The 15,762-nt window shown below is 51.7% G+C and overlaps 8 protein-coding genes across 8 annotated transcripts; 5 read left to right on the forward strand and 3 right to left on the reverse strand.

Moving 5' to 3' along the window:
- Positions 1-24: 24 nt before the first annotated feature.
- Positions 25-795, forward strand: ASPVEDRAFT_83279 (GNAT family N-acetyltransferase; the record flags this gene model as incomplete). Its single annotated transcript, XM_040817350.1, has 2 exons — positions 25-96; positions 148-795. The coding sequence occupies 2 exons, from the start codon at positions 25-27 to the stop codon at positions 793-795; spliced, it is 720 nt and encodes a 239-aa protein (XP_040667513.1).
- Positions 796-1,196: 401 nt separating this feature from the next.
- ASPVEDRAFT_41343 (uncharacterized protein) lies at positions 1,197-3,498 on the forward strand. Its single transcript, XM_040812323.1, has 6 exons — positions 1,197-1,309; positions 1,369-1,770; positions 1,816-2,123; positions 2,169-2,302; positions 2,348-2,984; positions 3,040-3,498. The coding sequence occupies exons 1-6, from the start codon at positions 1,297-1,299 to the stop codon at positions 3,085-3,087; spliced, it is 1,542 nt and encodes a 513-aa protein (XP_040667514.1). The 5' UTR covers positions 1,197-1,296; the 3' UTR covers positions 3,088-3,498.
- ASPVEDRAFT_52637 (sugar O-acetyltransferase) lies at positions 3,339-4,129 on the forward strand (the record flags this gene model as incomplete). Its single annotated transcript, XM_040814670.1, has 3 exons — positions 3,339-3,499; positions 3,562-3,910; positions 4,022-4,129. 3 exons carry the CDS (start codon positions 3,339-3,341, stop codon positions 4,127-4,129), a joined length of 618 nt encoding a protein of 205 aa, XP_040667515.1.
- A 297-nt stretch (positions 4,130-4,426) lies between these two features.
- Positions 4,427-6,138, reverse strand: ASPVEDRAFT_130196 (acyl-CoA dehydrogenase family protein; the record flags this gene model as incomplete). Its single annotated transcript, XM_040806695.1, has 4 exons — positions 4,427-4,763; positions 4,832-5,200; positions 5,250-5,475; positions 5,532-6,138. The coding sequence occupies 4 exons, from the start codon at positions 6,136-6,138 to the stop codon at positions 4,427-4,429; spliced, it is 1,539 nt and encodes a 512-aa protein (XP_040667516.1).
- A 797-nt stretch (positions 6,139-6,935) lies between these two features.
- On the reverse strand, positions 6,936-9,069 carry rglB (polysaccharide lyase family 4 protein; the record flags this gene model as incomplete). The annotated part of the gene is made up of 4 exons (XM_040806733.1): positions 6,936-8,156; positions 8,195-8,209; positions 8,259-8,350; positions 8,406-9,069. The coding sequence occupies 4 exons, from the start codon at positions 9,067-9,069 to the stop codon at positions 6,936-6,938; spliced, it is 1,992 nt and encodes a 663-aa protein (XP_040667517.1).
- Positions 9,070-9,617: 548 nt separating this feature from the next.
- ASPVEDRAFT_52640 (transcription factor domain-containing protein) lies at positions 9,618-12,238 on the reverse strand (the record flags this gene model as incomplete). The annotated part of the gene is made up of 7 exons (XM_040814672.1): positions 9,618-9,955; positions 10,033-10,268; positions 10,318-10,731; positions 10,779-11,746; positions 11,804-11,906; positions 11,967-12,051; positions 12,106-12,238. The coding sequence occupies 7 exons, from the start codon at positions 12,236-12,238 to the stop codon at positions 9,618-9,620; spliced, it is 2,277 nt and encodes a 758-aa protein (XP_040667518.1).
- A 355-nt stretch (positions 12,239-12,593) lies between these two features.
- Positions 12,594-13,871, forward strand: ASPVEDRAFT_41347 (NAD-dependent epimerase/dehydratase family protein). The gene has a single exon (XM_040812324.1). The coding sequence runs from the start codon at positions 12,868-12,870 to the stop codon at positions 13,708-13,710; it is 843 nt and encodes a 280-aa protein (XP_040667519.1). The 5' UTR covers positions 12,594-12,867; the 3' UTR covers positions 13,711-13,871.
- Positions 13,872-13,933: 62 nt separating this feature from the next.
- ASPVEDRAFT_167855 (T6SS phospholipase effector Tle1-like catalytic domain-containing protein) lies at positions 13,934-15,745 on the forward strand. The gene is made up of 2 exons (XM_040808661.1): positions 13,934-14,077; positions 14,122-15,745. The coding sequence occupies exons 1-2, from the start codon at positions 13,961-13,963 to the stop codon at positions 15,610-15,612; spliced, it is 1,608 nt and encodes a 535-aa protein (XP_040667520.1). The 5' UTR covers positions 13,934-13,960; the 3' UTR covers positions 15,613-15,745.
- The last annotated feature ends 17 nt before the right edge of the window (positions 15,746-15,762 follow it).

Raw genomic sequence — 15,762 nt, forward strand, 5'->3', positions numbered from 1 at the left:
GAATAACAATTATCTTAAACGAAAATGTCCGAATCATCATTCTGCTACGGGCAGCCTCGCCTTGAGAATAATCTCGTTTCCCTCGAACCGTTCAATGTAAGACCACTGATTATCCCTCGGACAGAATGATCTTAACGAACTGCACAGCCCACGCATCACATCGCCAAATTCATGGCACAGAAGAGGGAACACCCCAAGCTATTCCAATACGTCCTGTTCCCTGATATCTCAACCGATGAAGAGTTTTACCAAACGGTATACAGGGAGCACATAGCAACTGTACCGGGCGAGTGTCTCTACGCCATTATCGACAAGAGCTACACACCAGAAGGCCAAGGACAGGACCAAGAACAGGAGCCTAGTGCAAACTACGCAGGGACAATTGCTCTGACAGGCACAAACACGGATAATGCCTCCACCGAGATAGGGATTGTGATATTCCCGTCGTTCCAGCGCACGCATGTCGCAAGCAGCGCTATTGGTCTTTTACTGTGCTACACACTCGACCCGCCGTCTTTGGGTGGATTAGGATTGAGGCGTGCTGAGTGGAAGTGTCATTCAGCCAACGAGGCGTCAAAGAGGGTCGCCCTGCGCATGGGCTTTACCCTTGAAGGAGTACTGCGCTGGGACCGGGTGTTTCCTGGGCCGATGGGAGTTCCGGTTGATGCTCTGGAGAAGAGGAATGGGACGACTGGCGAGACGGGGGGGAGACATACTGCTCTGTTTTCGATTGTTTGGGATGAGTGGGAGGAGAAGCGTGGGGCGGTTTTGAAGCAAATGGAAAGGAGGAAATAACTATGTTGGTCTCCGTTATTGAATAGATCTCTCGCGGGGAACATATAAGATAGACCTCGATGATAACCGGAATATGATGGTGTTTTCCCAGATCAAATGGCAGAGATGGCATGGATATGGAGGGCTGATGAGTGTGTACCAAACCACCGCGACTATCACTTCGGAGAGAGCAATTTGGGGTGGGTTTTGCTGGCTCAAACAATCAACAAATATTGCTGTGTTATTCCAAAGACAGGTTGTGCTCCAATAAGCCTTTCATTGGAGACATCCACGAACAGTTGCGAAGAGACCTCAAGTCCATGCTGTATAGTGTGAACGCCGAGGATTCCCCAAACGGAATAGCGCGAGGAGCTCCACAGAAACAACTCCAGCACTGAACCAAAGTCACCTCCACAACCAACCCAAAATGCCCAGACAGTACAGATCCATCGCGATCTATTAAACTAAGCCTTACCGCACAGCCGCTCTACTTTGAGCTGCCTGTGTAACTCTCGCCGCACGATGTCACGCGCTGGTATGCAGCCCCCCCTCCAATCCCGGTCTTCGGGCATCAGGCTAACCAACCAACACCAGGCCCCGCGTGTATGACCTGTCGGGAAAAATGTCGTAAATGTGACCGCGGCCGACCCAGCTGCCAGAGATGTATTTCCAAGGGCCTTGTATGTCGTGGGTACCCCGACCAATTCCGCTTCTGCGGTATTGCCAGTCGCGGGAAGTGGAAAGATGCACGCATTCCTGCGGCTCAGAAGGACATCCCCGGCCAGAGGCAAGTGCAGTCCCAGGCGCAGGAGAGTCCAAATTCAGACAAGGAGCAGCTGAATGCGGTTACCAGCGCTGGATCTACCCCGCCTATGCCTGAGCCGCGGAGATCGAGGCGGTTGACGATCGATGCCATGTTGGTGGACTCTGCGCCGGTGGAGGAGGATATAACGGCGTTGCTTAAATATCGTCAAACGAAGACCCTTATTCATCACTGTAAGGTCGCAAGATGAGTATCCAAACCATGCTAATACAACTCAGATGATAACTTTATTTGCGGCCATCAGCTGGCCGAGATTGGGGACGAGAAGGATAATCCTTACAGGGCGTACATTATACCCTTAGCTAAAAAGCAAATCGGGCTGCTATATGCGGTTCTGGGGCTTTCTGCCGTCCATCTTGGGAGACTTACTGAGGATACCACAATGCATGAAACGACGGCCGTTGAGTACAGATTGAAGGCGATCCGCGCTTTGGGCGAGCAGATCTACAAAAGTCAGACTGCTTCGCTATCGGAGGAGGAGCAGGATGCCATTTTTGCAACGATCCAAATTTTATTACTGCATGATGTAAGAAACATCCGAGTCTGAACAACAGATGCTAACTGATGGCAGATTGCGGAAACGGGGATATCTGAGCATGGGGTGCATATCACAGGGGCAATGTCTGTGTGTAAAAGCATTCTCGCTGCAGAGGGATTCAACGGTCGGCGACAGAGAGCTGTTTTCTTCATAGGCAATCTTGCCTGGTAAGCCCGCTTGAAGGCTTTATATTCACATGCTAACAGCAGCAGGCTAGATATCATCCGTGCCTTTTCTGGAACTAGGCGGCTCTGCTTTACCCAAGATATTCGCGAGATGGTCGCCAGCGCCAGTGGTGATAGATTCGAACTGGTCAATGGCTGCCCACGGGAGATCTTCCTGGTCATTGGAAGAGTTATGGATAAAGCAAAGGAGTACAAAAATGGCTGGACAACTGACGACGACTTTCGTTCCACATTACTTCTCGCAAATCGGGAGCTATACTCCTGGAACCCAGGGGACAAAACATACCCAAGTGCAGACCCGCGATGGCTGAATGTGGCCGTGGCGTTTCAGTTTGCTTGCATACTGCACGTACATCGATTGCTGGACCCATTACGGCCTGCTAGAAGTCCTGAGATACAAGAAGCTGTCACAAGGATTCTGGATTCGACGGCTGTTATTCCTGCCGACTCTACCCTGATCGAGCTGTTAATTCTTCCGCTGTTCATGGCAGGCACGGATTCGCTTTCTCCGCATTCACAATACTATATCCTTGGAAGGTACAGGGAAATAGAACGGCGATCCGAGATGCGCAACCCTGTACCAACCGATCTCCTGAAGCAACTGTGGGCAGCTCGCTCTGCGCAGGCGCCTGGGCACGAGGAGAACATTTCCTGGCGAGATTTTGTAAGTCCGCTACTTCCAATTACGTGGTTCGATTGTGGCCCACTGACTTGAATAGACATGTTTCCCCCAGTTGACGCAACAACATGATTTCCTGATAATTTGATCACTCCGTGAATATAGTTGAAGATATTGTTCTGTGGCGCAGGTCGGAGCCCGGTCGGAGGTGCCGCCACCTGCCTAATCAGGAAGTATCACCAATTGGTGGGGCACTGGGTCTGGATGACCGCAGATGCAAGAGGCAAAAGCGTCACCCAAGCAGACAACCCGCTGATGTCTTAGCCAAAGGTTATAAAAGGGAGGGGTGTGCCCCTCATTTGCAATTCATCCGCAAACTTACAGACACTACGAATTACCATGGCTACCTCGAAAGAATGGCAGAAGATGCTCAACGGCGAGCTCTACTGGGCCTGGGATGCCGATCTGCAGGCTAATCGCGAGCGATGCAAAGAAGCCTGCAAAAAGTTCAACGAGGCAGGGCCAGTTTCCCGGCGGCGGCGTGTCGAACTATGGCGAGAGTGAGTCTCGGCATATGGAGCAACTTACCTGCAGGGTCAATTCAAACTAACAATCATATCAGCATCGTTTGCGATACTCGTCCTATGCCACCGGTAAACGAAGACCCGGCCGCTGATGAAAAGCTCTTCGAAAAGACAGATCCCGTCGTCGACCCTCCGATCTCCGTCGACCATGGGCTGAATTTCAGAGTCGGCGCGGGAACTTTCATCAACTTCGACACGACCGTCCTCGATACCTGCTTGATTACCATTGGCGAGCGTGTGCTCTTCGGTCCTCACATTCGTATCTACGGCGCGACACACCCAATGGATCCGGCGGAACGGCGTGGTCTTGAGGGGCCTGAGGCTGGCAAGGAAATCCACATTGAGGATGATGTGTGGATTGGAGGGAGCGCGATTATCCTTGCTGGTGTGAGGATTGGGCGCGGAAGTACGGTTGGTGCGGGATCTGTTGTAACCAAGGTATGTATATCAACCGTTCCTCCCTGCTTCCCGTTGTGTCACGTTGCTTACTTGCTGCAGGATGTTCCTCCGTTTCATTTTGTTGCTGGGAACCCGGCCAGGGTTATTCGGAAGATCGAGTCCAGCATGGAAGCAGAACAGTCAAAGGCTGCGTCTGGGACGGCGTAAGTCGGTTATAGGTCTAGAGAGCATGGGAGTTCTCAAGAGAGATAGAAATATGCATGGCATAAAGAGACTAGCGAACGTTATTATTTATATCACTGAACCTGATCACGGAAATACTGCCTGGTAAATATATCTATCTGCCTAGATACCATCTTGACTGGGTCTTAGTTTCAGACCCCGTAGATGTTAGTGGCTGCAAGGTCTCAGCGTATATTAGATATGACTGGTAGCTTTCAATCAATTACCTGTATTCGTGACACGTTGAACGTAACCAACTCTGATCTAAAACTATTTATCTATTTACAGCATTGCCTTTGGGAACGTCTTAAACGCCTGTCTCACACCCAAATCCGCCAGGATCTCCTCCGTTCCACCGAGGATTGCATCGAACTTGTACGTCCGGTTGAACATCTCAATGACTCTGCCCATTCCGGACTGTGTGATACCGCGGCCACCGAAGATATTCGTGGCCTGTTCAGCGATCTCGCCTGCGCACCGCGTGACATGGGACTTCAGTAGACCGATAGGTCCGCCCAGATGCTTCGACTGTTCGGCGTAGGTCATGTTGCACATTTGGTAGGCGATGGATTCGAGCCAGGCTTGGTTTGACTCCGTTAGGGAGATCATTCGAGCGAGCCTGGGGCCGTTAGCATCAACAATTCTTTAAATGGTATGGATAACTGGATAGGTAGATAGTGGACATACTTCTGTCTTATCACGGGCTGGTCGACTAGTCTCTTTCCGAATACAATGCGCTGGTTGCACCACTTCATGCACTCCTCAACGACGTTCATGCTGGCTCGGACAACAGCGCAAACCATCATGAAGCGCTCGTGGTTAAAGTTCGACATGACCACGATGAAACCCTTGTGCTCCTCGCCGAGAAGGTTTTCCACGGGGACCTTGACGTTGTTGAACTCGACGAAGGCCGTTGCGGCGGTGGTCGAGTATGAAGTCTTGATCTGGCTGGTTTCGACGTTGTCATCGCGGGGGATGAGCAGAACCGAGAAACCTTTTTCTGTGCGACAGGCTGTCACGAAGTAGTCGGCCCACATGCCGTTGGTGATCCATTTTCTAAAACTAGTTAGAATATGCCTCTTGGAGAGGGGGTGAAGGGACGTACTTGGTTCCGTTGACGATGTAGTGCTTCCCATCTGGGGTCTTCTCCGCTGTTGTTCTCAGACCGGCGACGTCACTACCAGCGAATGCCTCTGTGACAGCGAGACACATCTTCTTCTTCCCAGAGAGGACTTCTTCTGTGAGCCTCTGTCGGAGTGGCTCGTTCCGCAGCCAGCTCTGCACGGCCGTCAAACTAATCACCATGCCAGCCATATTACCGTCCTGGAAACCTGCACCAGAGTTAGCAAGAACAATAACAACGTGCTAGATAAGTAAACAAGCCTACCTCTGGCATTAACCCTGACCATCTCCTGCGCGACAATCAGATCATGCAAATAATCAAACTCCTTGCCATCAACGACACCACCGAGCAAAGTCCGTCCATGGAGATGCTTCCCGGGACCCAATCTCATAGCCAGGACATTGGTCTCCGCCATCTTATCAATAAGCTCCTGACTGATGTACGAGCCATCGCGCTCCTTCTCCTGCGCCTCAGGCGTAATATGCACCGACGTAAACTCCCTAATCGCCTTCTGCAGCCGGCGATGGCTTTCCTTATAATACGGGCTCTTGAACCCAGGACGCAGCCATAACGGTTCGGCGTAGGGGACTGGACTCAGCGATGTCGCCGTCGGCTCGATGACCTCGGGTGTCTCGTCGGCGATAGTCCCAATGCAGAGCTGCGGGCGGTACTTTGTGAGGACGTCTTGGCGATGTAGGTTGTAGAAGTCGGTTGTTGCGTCTTTTCCTGCGATCTGGGCGAGCACGACGCTGCCGCCTGGGTGAGCGTCGAGGAAGTCGGTGAGGTCGTAGACGCGATGGTCGATTATGCACCAGAGGGAGTCCTCGGTGGTGTGCTGGGCGACTTCAGCGCGGGTGAAGGTTTTGGACATGGTGTGGTTATTCGTATCTCGTAGGTATTGGGGTGAGGTAAAGGGAAGGATGAGGGAGAGGTGAGAGGAGAGGTGACGGACAGAAAAGAGTGTCCTGCAAGAGTCACAGGTTCACAGCCTCGGCCAGTGCCTAGGTAGAAGAGCTGATAACGGCTAACCGGACTTTGGTAGAGTTGCAACCGGAGCTGCCAACGTTCCCCAGATTTAGATTAACCAGCCAATCAGCAACTATCAATTAAATATCTCGCAGCGGGGAGCCGAGGCTACTTCCGCTTTGGGAACTAGTGAGGTCATGCCGTTGATCGGCTCTATAAACATAAATCCTGTGTTATTGTATAAACAGGCGATATTCGTATTGGAGCACGGTATATGTGTGTCTAGAAAGGGTAAGTATACATAAAATGCCCTGAATATATGCATCAAACGACAACATCCAGTGAGGTGGGATGGATAAGTGGAATAACCGAATACTAATCAGACAACCTCGGCTGCCAACACCAACTTTAAACGTCGGTGCCATTTGATATTTTCATGCTGATCAAAATGCAGATTTCCATCCCCTATCATCCAGCCTGCTACCCCTGATTACGGAGGCACCGCCTCTCTGTGCCGGTGACTTCTCTGCGGACCCCGCAACTCCGCAAGATTTAAACCGCAAAACAGCCAACTCATAGCAACTTTCAAAACGAATAGCTATTGTTAGAATTACATGTTGTACCGGTTCTACACCGCTAACAATGTCTGATATTTCTACCTCCTCACGTAGACAGGTAGACAGAGCTAGTATTAAACCACGCCTATTTAACCTCCAACCGCAACGCATCATACTGTACATACACACTCGCCGGCAGTACGGCTGTCTCGGTATCCGTCGCATTATACGGAAGATGCAGCGTCAACAAATTCTCGCCAACCTTCAACCACTCAGCCGGGAACTCCAGTCGCGAGCTCACCTGGTAACAACTAACGGCCGAGCGCACAATACAGCTACTCGACTGGTTGAACCCGATGACCATCGTCAGCGGTTCCTCATTATCATTGATGTAGCTCTCCAGTGGGAGATTCACGTATGGCTCTGATGCATTATACACATCTGTATTTCCCGACGCGGCTTTTGCCCCGGCGAGCTGGATGGTTAACGTTGCTGTTTTGCGCGCGTGCAGTTGCTTTGCTGTCAGCGGAAATCGAATCTTCCAGTCATGCGTGGTGTTGTATTCCGCGACGGGGTTATCGGCCGTTGGACCGAAGACGGACCAGTGTACCGTGTTGAAGTCTAGCGCCGGATCGCTTTCCCCAATCGTGTAGTCGATTCCGTTAGGGAAGTCGGAGGTCCAGTCATATGCGCCCCAGTAGATCAAGTACTCTGGAGGCTGGAGTGGGTGTGTTGTGTCCCTGGCCAGTCCGCGTCGGAACTCGCCAGATGATTTATCGGGAGTTCCAAGACGCCAGATTTCAGTTCCTGCGGATTCGGCGATCCATTTCTCCTTGATGGTGGTTGGTTTGCCGGCTTTGATTGCGATTCCGTCGCGGATGAAATCACCGAAGATTCCGTCGGCGTAGACCGTCAGTCGGTACTTGCCCTCTATTACGTGGTCGATGCTGAAGTGGCCGTTCTTATCGATTTCAGCCCAGTATTGATACGACGAAGGTACCGCAGAGTTATCCTGGAAATACTGCCCGTCCACAGTGAGAATGGCAATTGCATTCTTAGCATTCTGGGGGAGATTGATGGACCCCTTGACGCTGCCTCGCTGTGAAGAGGGGACGTAACCGATAACATGCTTCGCGATGGAGTCGTAGAATTCCACATTCCAATCAGGCCGTGCAATGTCTCTAGCTTCGTCTCTGAGTGTCTCCAAAGAAGCGGATTCTCCGCCGTTAAAAAGGTAGAACTGCGGGCCGAATGTGCGGTCGAAGCCATTGGTGATGTTTGGGGTGCCTTCGCCGTGGTGGTTGGATACAATGTAGTTGTAGACTATACCGTCGACGGTGAGGTCGGAGTGTAACGGACCCTGCGACTGTTAGTTATGTGGGACTCAGAGGTCAAATAACATACACCATAGTACGTGTCCTAAATCATTGTCAGCTATGCATTTATTTTCCGTGGGGTCTCGGCCAACCTTCGTGTTCATCACCAACCAAGCTCCATATGTAATCCCGTCCGAGGTAGACCCATCGGCGTACATGCCGTGGACGTCATTATCTCGCCATTCTGAGCAAAAAGAAGAGTTAGTTTAGAAGGATACTCCGATAGCTGCCAGACATACGGTTCGAGAAGGTATACTTCGTAAAATACTCCGAGAACTGCTTATAGTACGCATCACTCGGCGTATTATTAAAACTCCAGGTCGCATCCTGCACATCCGTCTGCTGGTCAATCGCCTCCTCACTAGGCAAAGGTGCAGTCTGAATATCGCTCGAGCTCAAATGCGTCCATAGATCCGTATTCGGGCGCAACAGAGTCCGGAATTCCTGCAGGTTCCGCAGAAACGGCGTCGTCTCGTTGTAGTACGCCAGGCGGCTGAACATGTGGAACCCGGTCTCGCCATCCCGCAGGAACCAGTATTGCTGGAATTCTTGGCCGGTCGGTGTATATGTATCGTTAAGAATAATACCTGCGTACTTTGTCCCGGTTGAGTCTGTTCCCTGCACCAGCTCGGTTATGGGGTTCGTGGACCCGGCGGTGTAGAAACCAGATGGGGTGCAGTAGCAGTCAAGGTACGGTCCGATGCCGGTAGACCCGTCCTGTTCGCCCAGGAAATCTTGTCCGTCGAGGTATATATCGACAATGCTGCCCTTTTCTTTGTCGAAAATGGCTCGCAGTCGGTTGTTTTCGAGGGTGATGGAGCTGTCGTCCTCTGTTGCGGTGAGGGCTGCATGGACTGCGCTGGCCCAGGCCACTCCAAGGCTGAGAGATTTAGCAACTCGCATATTGACGCGAACCCAGACTTTCCAGTCGGTGGGCCACCACTTTTTAGGGGGTGGATGCGAGATTTATAGTGATTGTGGTGAACAGCCTCACCCGCAATCCCCAATCCGGGGTAAAGGTGTCCGAATTGTGGGACTGTTTGTAGACGACCGCCCCATAATCTCCGCAACACAACAATGATTGGTATTTTGGAAGCTCTCGGGAAAATTGGCATGTCATTAATCTGGAGCTAGCTGAGCCCGAGCTCTTAAATGACTCGGTTCCCCTGGGGCTGGGGTGTTGCGGGGAATTCCCCTGCCAAGTGAGCGACGCCATTTTGATTGACGGAAGAATTATTCGGGCTCTGTTCACCCGACATTTGACGAAGGACTAGAAAGAAAATGACTACGGTACCCGGGATCCAAATGCGGAATGAGGTTAGGTTCTGCACCTCCGGCGGGGGTCATGGTGCTTGGCTGAGTTTAATCCTGGCTATCGCTGAATGCTCTCAGACTACTTATGTAGAGGTGGTATTAATATGACAATAATAGCGGCGACGGAGGTGGAGGGCTTAATATAGATGGCTCGGGACACTATTGAGCCAGGACATATCTTGGAAGTCCGGGAAGTCAAAGCCATCAAGCAGACTAGCGTTTATCCCCTCTCCCAGCGGCGTATCACCCATGGTATTGGCCGTAGGAAAAGCGCTTTGAGGCTGTGGGCGCTCATTAGTGGAGTCGGCGACTGTTCGTTCATAGAGAATCTCCAGGGCTGCAACACATCGTCGCGCAGAAGTACTGTAGCTCTGGTATTTTCTGAGAATCTCTAGTGCGCAGTTCCAAGATCTCGTTATAGCGTCTTCAGTTACTTCTTCTAGGATTGAGGGACAGAGCCGACTGGCGATTATAACTGTTGCGGCGGTGTATACGTCTGTGTAACTATGTCAGACCAAGTCCAAGTGTAGGTAGATCGGCGTCGGTACTTACAAAGAATATTATACCACCATGCGGGAAGTGGGCCGGAGGATCCATCGGCAGGTATATTTCCGTACAGCAGTTCGATTATCTCTCGGGCGACTTTGACGCAAATGACCGAACATTGCAGGGCAACCCGTTGTGGAAATGAATCGGCGAGCGATATGAGCGGGTCAGAACCCATGTCGCGGGATGTGCAGTACTTGGATAATATCGGTCGGAAAAGCAGCATCCGTACGTGGAGGAACCTGAGAAAAACTTAGATTATGAGAAAAGGAGTAGAATGGAACAACCAACCTTGCTCGTAATACGACGGTTTGGCGGTAGAAGATCATATTGTTAGGCCCTGGGGCGGGCTCCCCGCGCAGATGGGGAGGCAGACTGCGCGTCCATTTCGTAAGAGCGCGGTCAAGTTCGAAAATGGTCAGCTCGTCCTCGTTGATATCACAACTAAAATAGAAATCGTAAATGTCATCTGTGCTCTCCTCCGGAACAGGCTTGTAAAGGCTCAGCAGGATGTCGTTTAGGATTTCGTAAAGCTCCAGGGACTTGGCGTAGAATGCCATTATTGACGGCTGATCAGCGGGCTGTGCTACCTCATGCCCGGAGGCTGATGCGATATACTCCTCGTCGATGGTTGCAGGTAGTGGAACCGATCCGCATGATGCTTTTGAAATCATAGCGGGGCGCCCAAAGGTCATCGATATAACGCTAGATTTGGTCAGACGAATCCTACGGAGAAGGGTGTTTGCACATACCGGTCCATGAGAACGCAGCCGTGCCAAATCTTGCGCGCCAACTGCTGTTCCTGTGGGCTCTGGAGACGCGCAATTGTCTCTGGGAGATGGAGCCCCATACTCTGTGCATTCCGGACAGCCAAGCCAGTGACAATCCAGCACTGATGGGCCGAATCAGTACTCTGTAAATACTGCGCCATTAGAAGTAAGCACTGGATCAGGCCAGCTGACCCAGAGTCCCATAAGTTAAAGTGTAACAAATCCTTGGCGCGTGAGAAGAACGCCGCTGCCGAAGCTTCGCGCTCTTCCGGGGCGAGGAAATCAGCGAGCTGGCATGATAAGGCGAAAATAACATTAAAGGTACACATCAACATATTCTCGTCGGATTGCATTGCATCCCCAGTCCATATCCGCGAGTACTCTTCACGGAGATGGATGCTGTCAACAAGCGGGTACAGTGGGAATACATAGTGCCAGTATACGTTCATCAGATTATCTGCCGTTTTCCGAGGCGGCAGCACATAGTCGTGAATGGCACTCTGCCGTTCTTTTTGGTTTGACCTGAGGCTCGACGGCGGACGAAGCCCCAAAATGGATTCAGAGGGGCGTTGATCTGGAGACGATACACGCTTATCCACTGCTGTTTTAATTTGGCGCATGAAACTTGCCGCGCTGGAGCTGCCGAAGAATCCTTGGGATGGACGCTCTTCTTCCATAGCACCCATCATGCCAATCACACCATCGGTGCTAGCCTCAGTTGGATTCGATGCTCGCTGAGCAGAATACGGCTCTCCCTTGTGGGTGCAAGTTTGATTTCCTCCCGGGGAATCCTGGGCGACAGTACGTGCTGGGGAACGTTCTGTGTTAGCCCCCAGGGATATACTAGGCCTATGTTGAGATTGATTGTGCACTGGCGATAACTGCGATGTATACCGCAAAGAGCCAGGAGACCCAGCTGAGGACGCTGGCTTGTTCGACGGGGTCATCTGCTACCAAATGTTAGATTGGTGGTTTACCTTTCGCCGCAGGCAAGGGTGATGGCATACAGCTGCATGGCCTGATTTCCGGAAATCAGTGAGTTCCGCTAGACCAGGAATATAGCCTGGCGCCTCCAGATGCTTAAGGCGGTTTTCCAAGCTGGCGATATAACTAGTAGCCAGCATTAGCTGAAAGAACGGCAACAATGTACGGGGCAGAGGTTCTGTCTACTTCTGCGCTGCCCGTTTTTTCTCACTCTCCCCGCTGTAGTGGCAATTTACTCCATGGTCTGCTCTTTTCGCGCACTGCCCACAGACTGCATGGTGGGGAGTCAGCCAAAGACTCCAGTGATGGATGTCGGAGCACTTACCGGGCTGGACACCGTCACACCGGACCTTTCGCCCTCGACATTCATCACATGCGACTGCAATCTTGCGGCGTTTCGGACGTTGGCCAGATGAGTCAGCTTGAGGATCGTTCTGGGGCGATGAAGAGGTTTCCATCGTCGAAGCCGTCCGTATCGTATGATGGCCTGCTGTTGTGTTGGAAGATGGTCGTCGGAATCTTGTCCGAAGGTTGTCGGGGAAAGGTCTTGGCGCTCGGGCTCTCGGTTGCAGTTCCGGTTGTTGCCTTGGGCATGAAGCCGCAGGATAACCATCGCATGAGATTTGTTTCAACTGCAAAACTATGGCTTTTCTAACTTAGGTTTCTTGGTTGAATATAAGTAAAGGGATTAATGATCATGGTATTATGAGATTACGATAGGTCCTCTACAGTAAACCAACAAGCTCCGAAAGTCATTACCTGGTCGAGCCGTGATCTACGAGGATTGTCACTCATTCTAGTATTGCCTACGACGGCTCCGCTCTATAAAGTGTCAGCACCTCAGGCTCACATCAATAGGGAGTTGCTAAAATAGTAGGTTTCATGCAGCTGCTTGACAATGTTGAAGTCGCCGGGAAAGTACCTACCATCCAAGACGTCATGGGCTGCTACGTTGGAATGACGCAAAAAAGACATCGCCGGATGAAATCATCCTACAGTCGCCCTATACCTAGCCGGTTTAATAGACATAGAATACAAATTCGGGTATACTCACAACCACCATATTTAATATTTTGAACCCGCCATGATGAGGATCGCCATCACCGGCGCCCGCGGCACAGTAGGCACAACCGCCGTACAGCTATGCTCGCGCGCTGGACACCAAACCATCCAAATAAACCGCACCGACACAGAGCACGATGGGACGCCCAACTCAGAAATGCGCACCGCCGACGTTGCAAATGACTACGACGCTACCCTGAAGGCATTCAAGGGCTGCGACGCAGTCATCCATCTCGCTGCCATGCCAGACCCAGTGGGGAAGGCTGACTGGAAGGTGCACAACAACAACGTCAACGCCGCTTTCAATGGATTCCATGCTGCAGGGTCTCTAGGGATTAAGAGGGTATGCTATGCGTCGTCTGTGAACGCGGTGGGGTTGGCGTATGCGAACCGTCCGCTGCATTTTGACTATTTCCCGCTGGACGAGGATGCGCCGCAGCGGCCGACGGACTCGTATGCGATGGCTAAGGAAGAGGCGGAGTACCAGGCGCGCGCGTTTGTGGATTGGTTCCCTGGGATGAATATTGCCTGTCTTCGGATTCATGAGGTTGCCCCGTTGAAGGACGTGAGGGAGGAGCATGAGCGGAACTGGGATGGGGCTGCTGTTGGGCAGTTATGGGGGTGGGTGAGCCCTGAAGCTACGGCTAGGGCTTGTTTGCTTGCTGTTGAGCGCGCGGAGAATCTACGTGGCTGTGAGATTTTGAATATTGTTGCGCCGACTACGACGCAGAGTACGCCGTCGCAGGAGCTGGCGAAGAAGTATTATCCCAAGGCTGAGATACGGGGGGATATGTCGAAGAATCAGGCGTTTTGGACCACGGACAAGGCGAACAGGGTTCTGGGCTGGACCCATGATGAGACGGAGTAATATACATTCAATTGATGTCCTGTATAATATATTCGATAGTCAAAAATATTAAACCACCGAGTAGAGTGTCCTCTTATGTCACGACAGACCCACGGTTCGCCATCGGGATTGTCGGATGGACTAAGCTGAGGGCTGGAGAGGCAAACTCTTCCAGAATGAGTAATCCACTCGCTGAACCTCTCTGTATCCTTGAACTCGAAGCCCAAACCCGGGCTGAACCCGTTGCCAGGATTGCTTGGCTTTAGGGAGCATGGCGGAACCAGAGCCAGGCAATGCCAGCCCAAAGGAACTGGTCTTGTGCTTTGATGGGACCGGTTATAAGTTTACGGGCGATGAGTCAGATAGTAATGTTCTCAAGATTTATAGGGTGAGTTATCCAATTAAGACAATGTTGGGATGCTAATAGTGTAGATGCTCGAACATAGCGATGCTCGAACGTATCATTATTTCCAGCCAGGGTTCGGCACTCTGGTATCGTCGACGTGGATGTCACATAGTGGACGAACCAGTAAGGCCAGGTCGGTGCTTCTGAAAGCCAAAGATGCTGCGATTGGAACGACATTCGCACAACATGTCATGGGGGGCTATATCTTCCTCATGCGGTACTACTCCCCCGGCGACAGGATCTTCTTCTTCGCGTTCAGCCGGGGCGCATATGTGGCGCGATTCCTCGCAGAAATGCTCGATACAGTTGGTCTGATAAAACGAGGAAACGAAGACCTGGTGAGGTTTGCCTGGATGACATTCTCGAAATGGCAGCGGGCGCGCAATAAAAGAGACGCCGACCCAGCACGAAACCAGAGACTGTATGAGTATATCCAGGCGTTTCGGGAAACATTCACCTGCCAGGCGTCGCCAGTCTATTTCCTGGGCCTGTTCGATACCGTCAATAGTACGCCGGCGCTGGAGGGGACCTGGATACAACGAAGCAAGTTGGCGCGATGCTCAGCAAAGATAATCAGGCACGCCGTGGGCATTGATGAGCGGCGCGCGAGATTTAGACACGACCTCATATCGGATTTCGGTCAGACTGCTGTATCCTGGCGAGCCCGAACGCGGCAGCGATTGGAGCGTCATCATATACGACTCCCGCGCCAGCGTGGATTCAGATTCTACTACGAGGATGAAGGGGGGAGAGAAACAAATACGGACTCACAGCAGCCACCAGACTCTCATGACCGGCCGAGGGTACAATCAGAGAACCCCTACGATGAAAGGAGTGACGGGTGGCAAGACATCGAGGAGGTCTGGTTTCCGGGATGCCATGCTGATATCGGAGGAGGGTTCAAGTTGAGTAAAGACGAAGAAATGGAGCTCAGCCATGTACCTTTAGTATGGATGGTCCAAGAGGCGCAGCGTGTAGGTCTCAAGTTCGACCAAGAAAGATTGAAAAAGTTCAACTGCTGCGAGGACTACGATGCAGACCGACAGGACAGACCTCCTAGCCTCAGCAACGATGCGAATCGGAACGGTGATGAAAAGGGCGGAAATACGATACGCCTGGAAGACGGCATCCGTATAGCTGCAGAAAGGGGACATATCCATGACTGTCTCGAATACGGAAAAGGCGTTCCATGGCTTGTCGTGCTGTCCTGGAGGGCCTTGGAGTATTTGCCCTTTCGGAGAATGAGCCTGCAGCAGGATGGGTCCTGGAAGCCCGTTCGATTCCCACTCCCTCTTGGAGAGGTGCGAGATATCCCCAAGGGCTCTAAGGTCCATGTCTCGGCAATTCGTCGCATGATGTCCGATCCGACCTATCGACCAGGAAATCTGATTGAAGGAGGGGGAGGGAGAGGCAAGAGGCGGGTTCCCCCAGAGCGAGGGATAGGGGAGTGGAAAGTGGCGGGCCATGCTGGATCACCGGTGCGAGAGACATATCGTCGTAAAGAGGCACCTCAATAATAGCTGGTAGTTAATATTTAATAAAAGATACCTTGTATCTGGCAATATATCAACATCAACTGTACCTGATAGCGGGATGTTGTGGTGAGGACGTAATGCAAAGGCCATGGAAGTTAGAAGAAGAAATTGAAGCAAGAGTGATAGTAAACA

The sequence above is a fragment of the Aspergillus versicolor genome, assembly GCF_001890125.1.
Source record: "Aspergillus versicolor CBS 583.65 unplaced genomic scaffold ASPVEscaffold_4, whole genome shotgun sequence".
Classification (NCBI taxonomy): domain Eukaryota; kingdom Fungi; phylum Ascomycota; class Eurotiomycetes; order Eurotiales; family Aspergillaceae; genus Aspergillus; species Aspergillus versicolor.

Excerpts from the sequence above, each read along its gene's own strand:
- ASPVEDRAFT_167855 (XM_040808661.1), top strand. The coding sequence starts at position 13,961 with ATGGCGGAACCAGAGCCAGGCAATGCCAGCCCAAAGGAACTGGTCTTG. Across the intron at positions 14,078-14,121 it reads ATGTTCTCAAGATTTATAGG|ATGCTCGAACATAGCGATGC; the intron begins GTGAGTTATCCA and ends CTAATAGTGTAG.
- ASPVEDRAFT_41347 (XM_040812324.1), top strand. The coding sequence starts at position 12,868 with ATGAGGATCGCCATCACCGGCGCCCGCGGCACAGTAGGCACAACCGCC.
- ASPVEDRAFT_41343 (XM_040812323.1), top strand. Across the intron at positions 2,124-2,168 it reads AAATTTTATTACTGCATGAT|ATTGCGGAAACGGGGATATC; the intron begins GTAAGAAACATC and ends AACTGATGGCAG. Across the intron at positions 2,985-3,039 it reads ACATTTCCTGGCGAGATTTT|ACATGTTTCCCCCAGTTGAC; the intron begins GTAAGTCCGCTA and ends TGACTTGAATAG.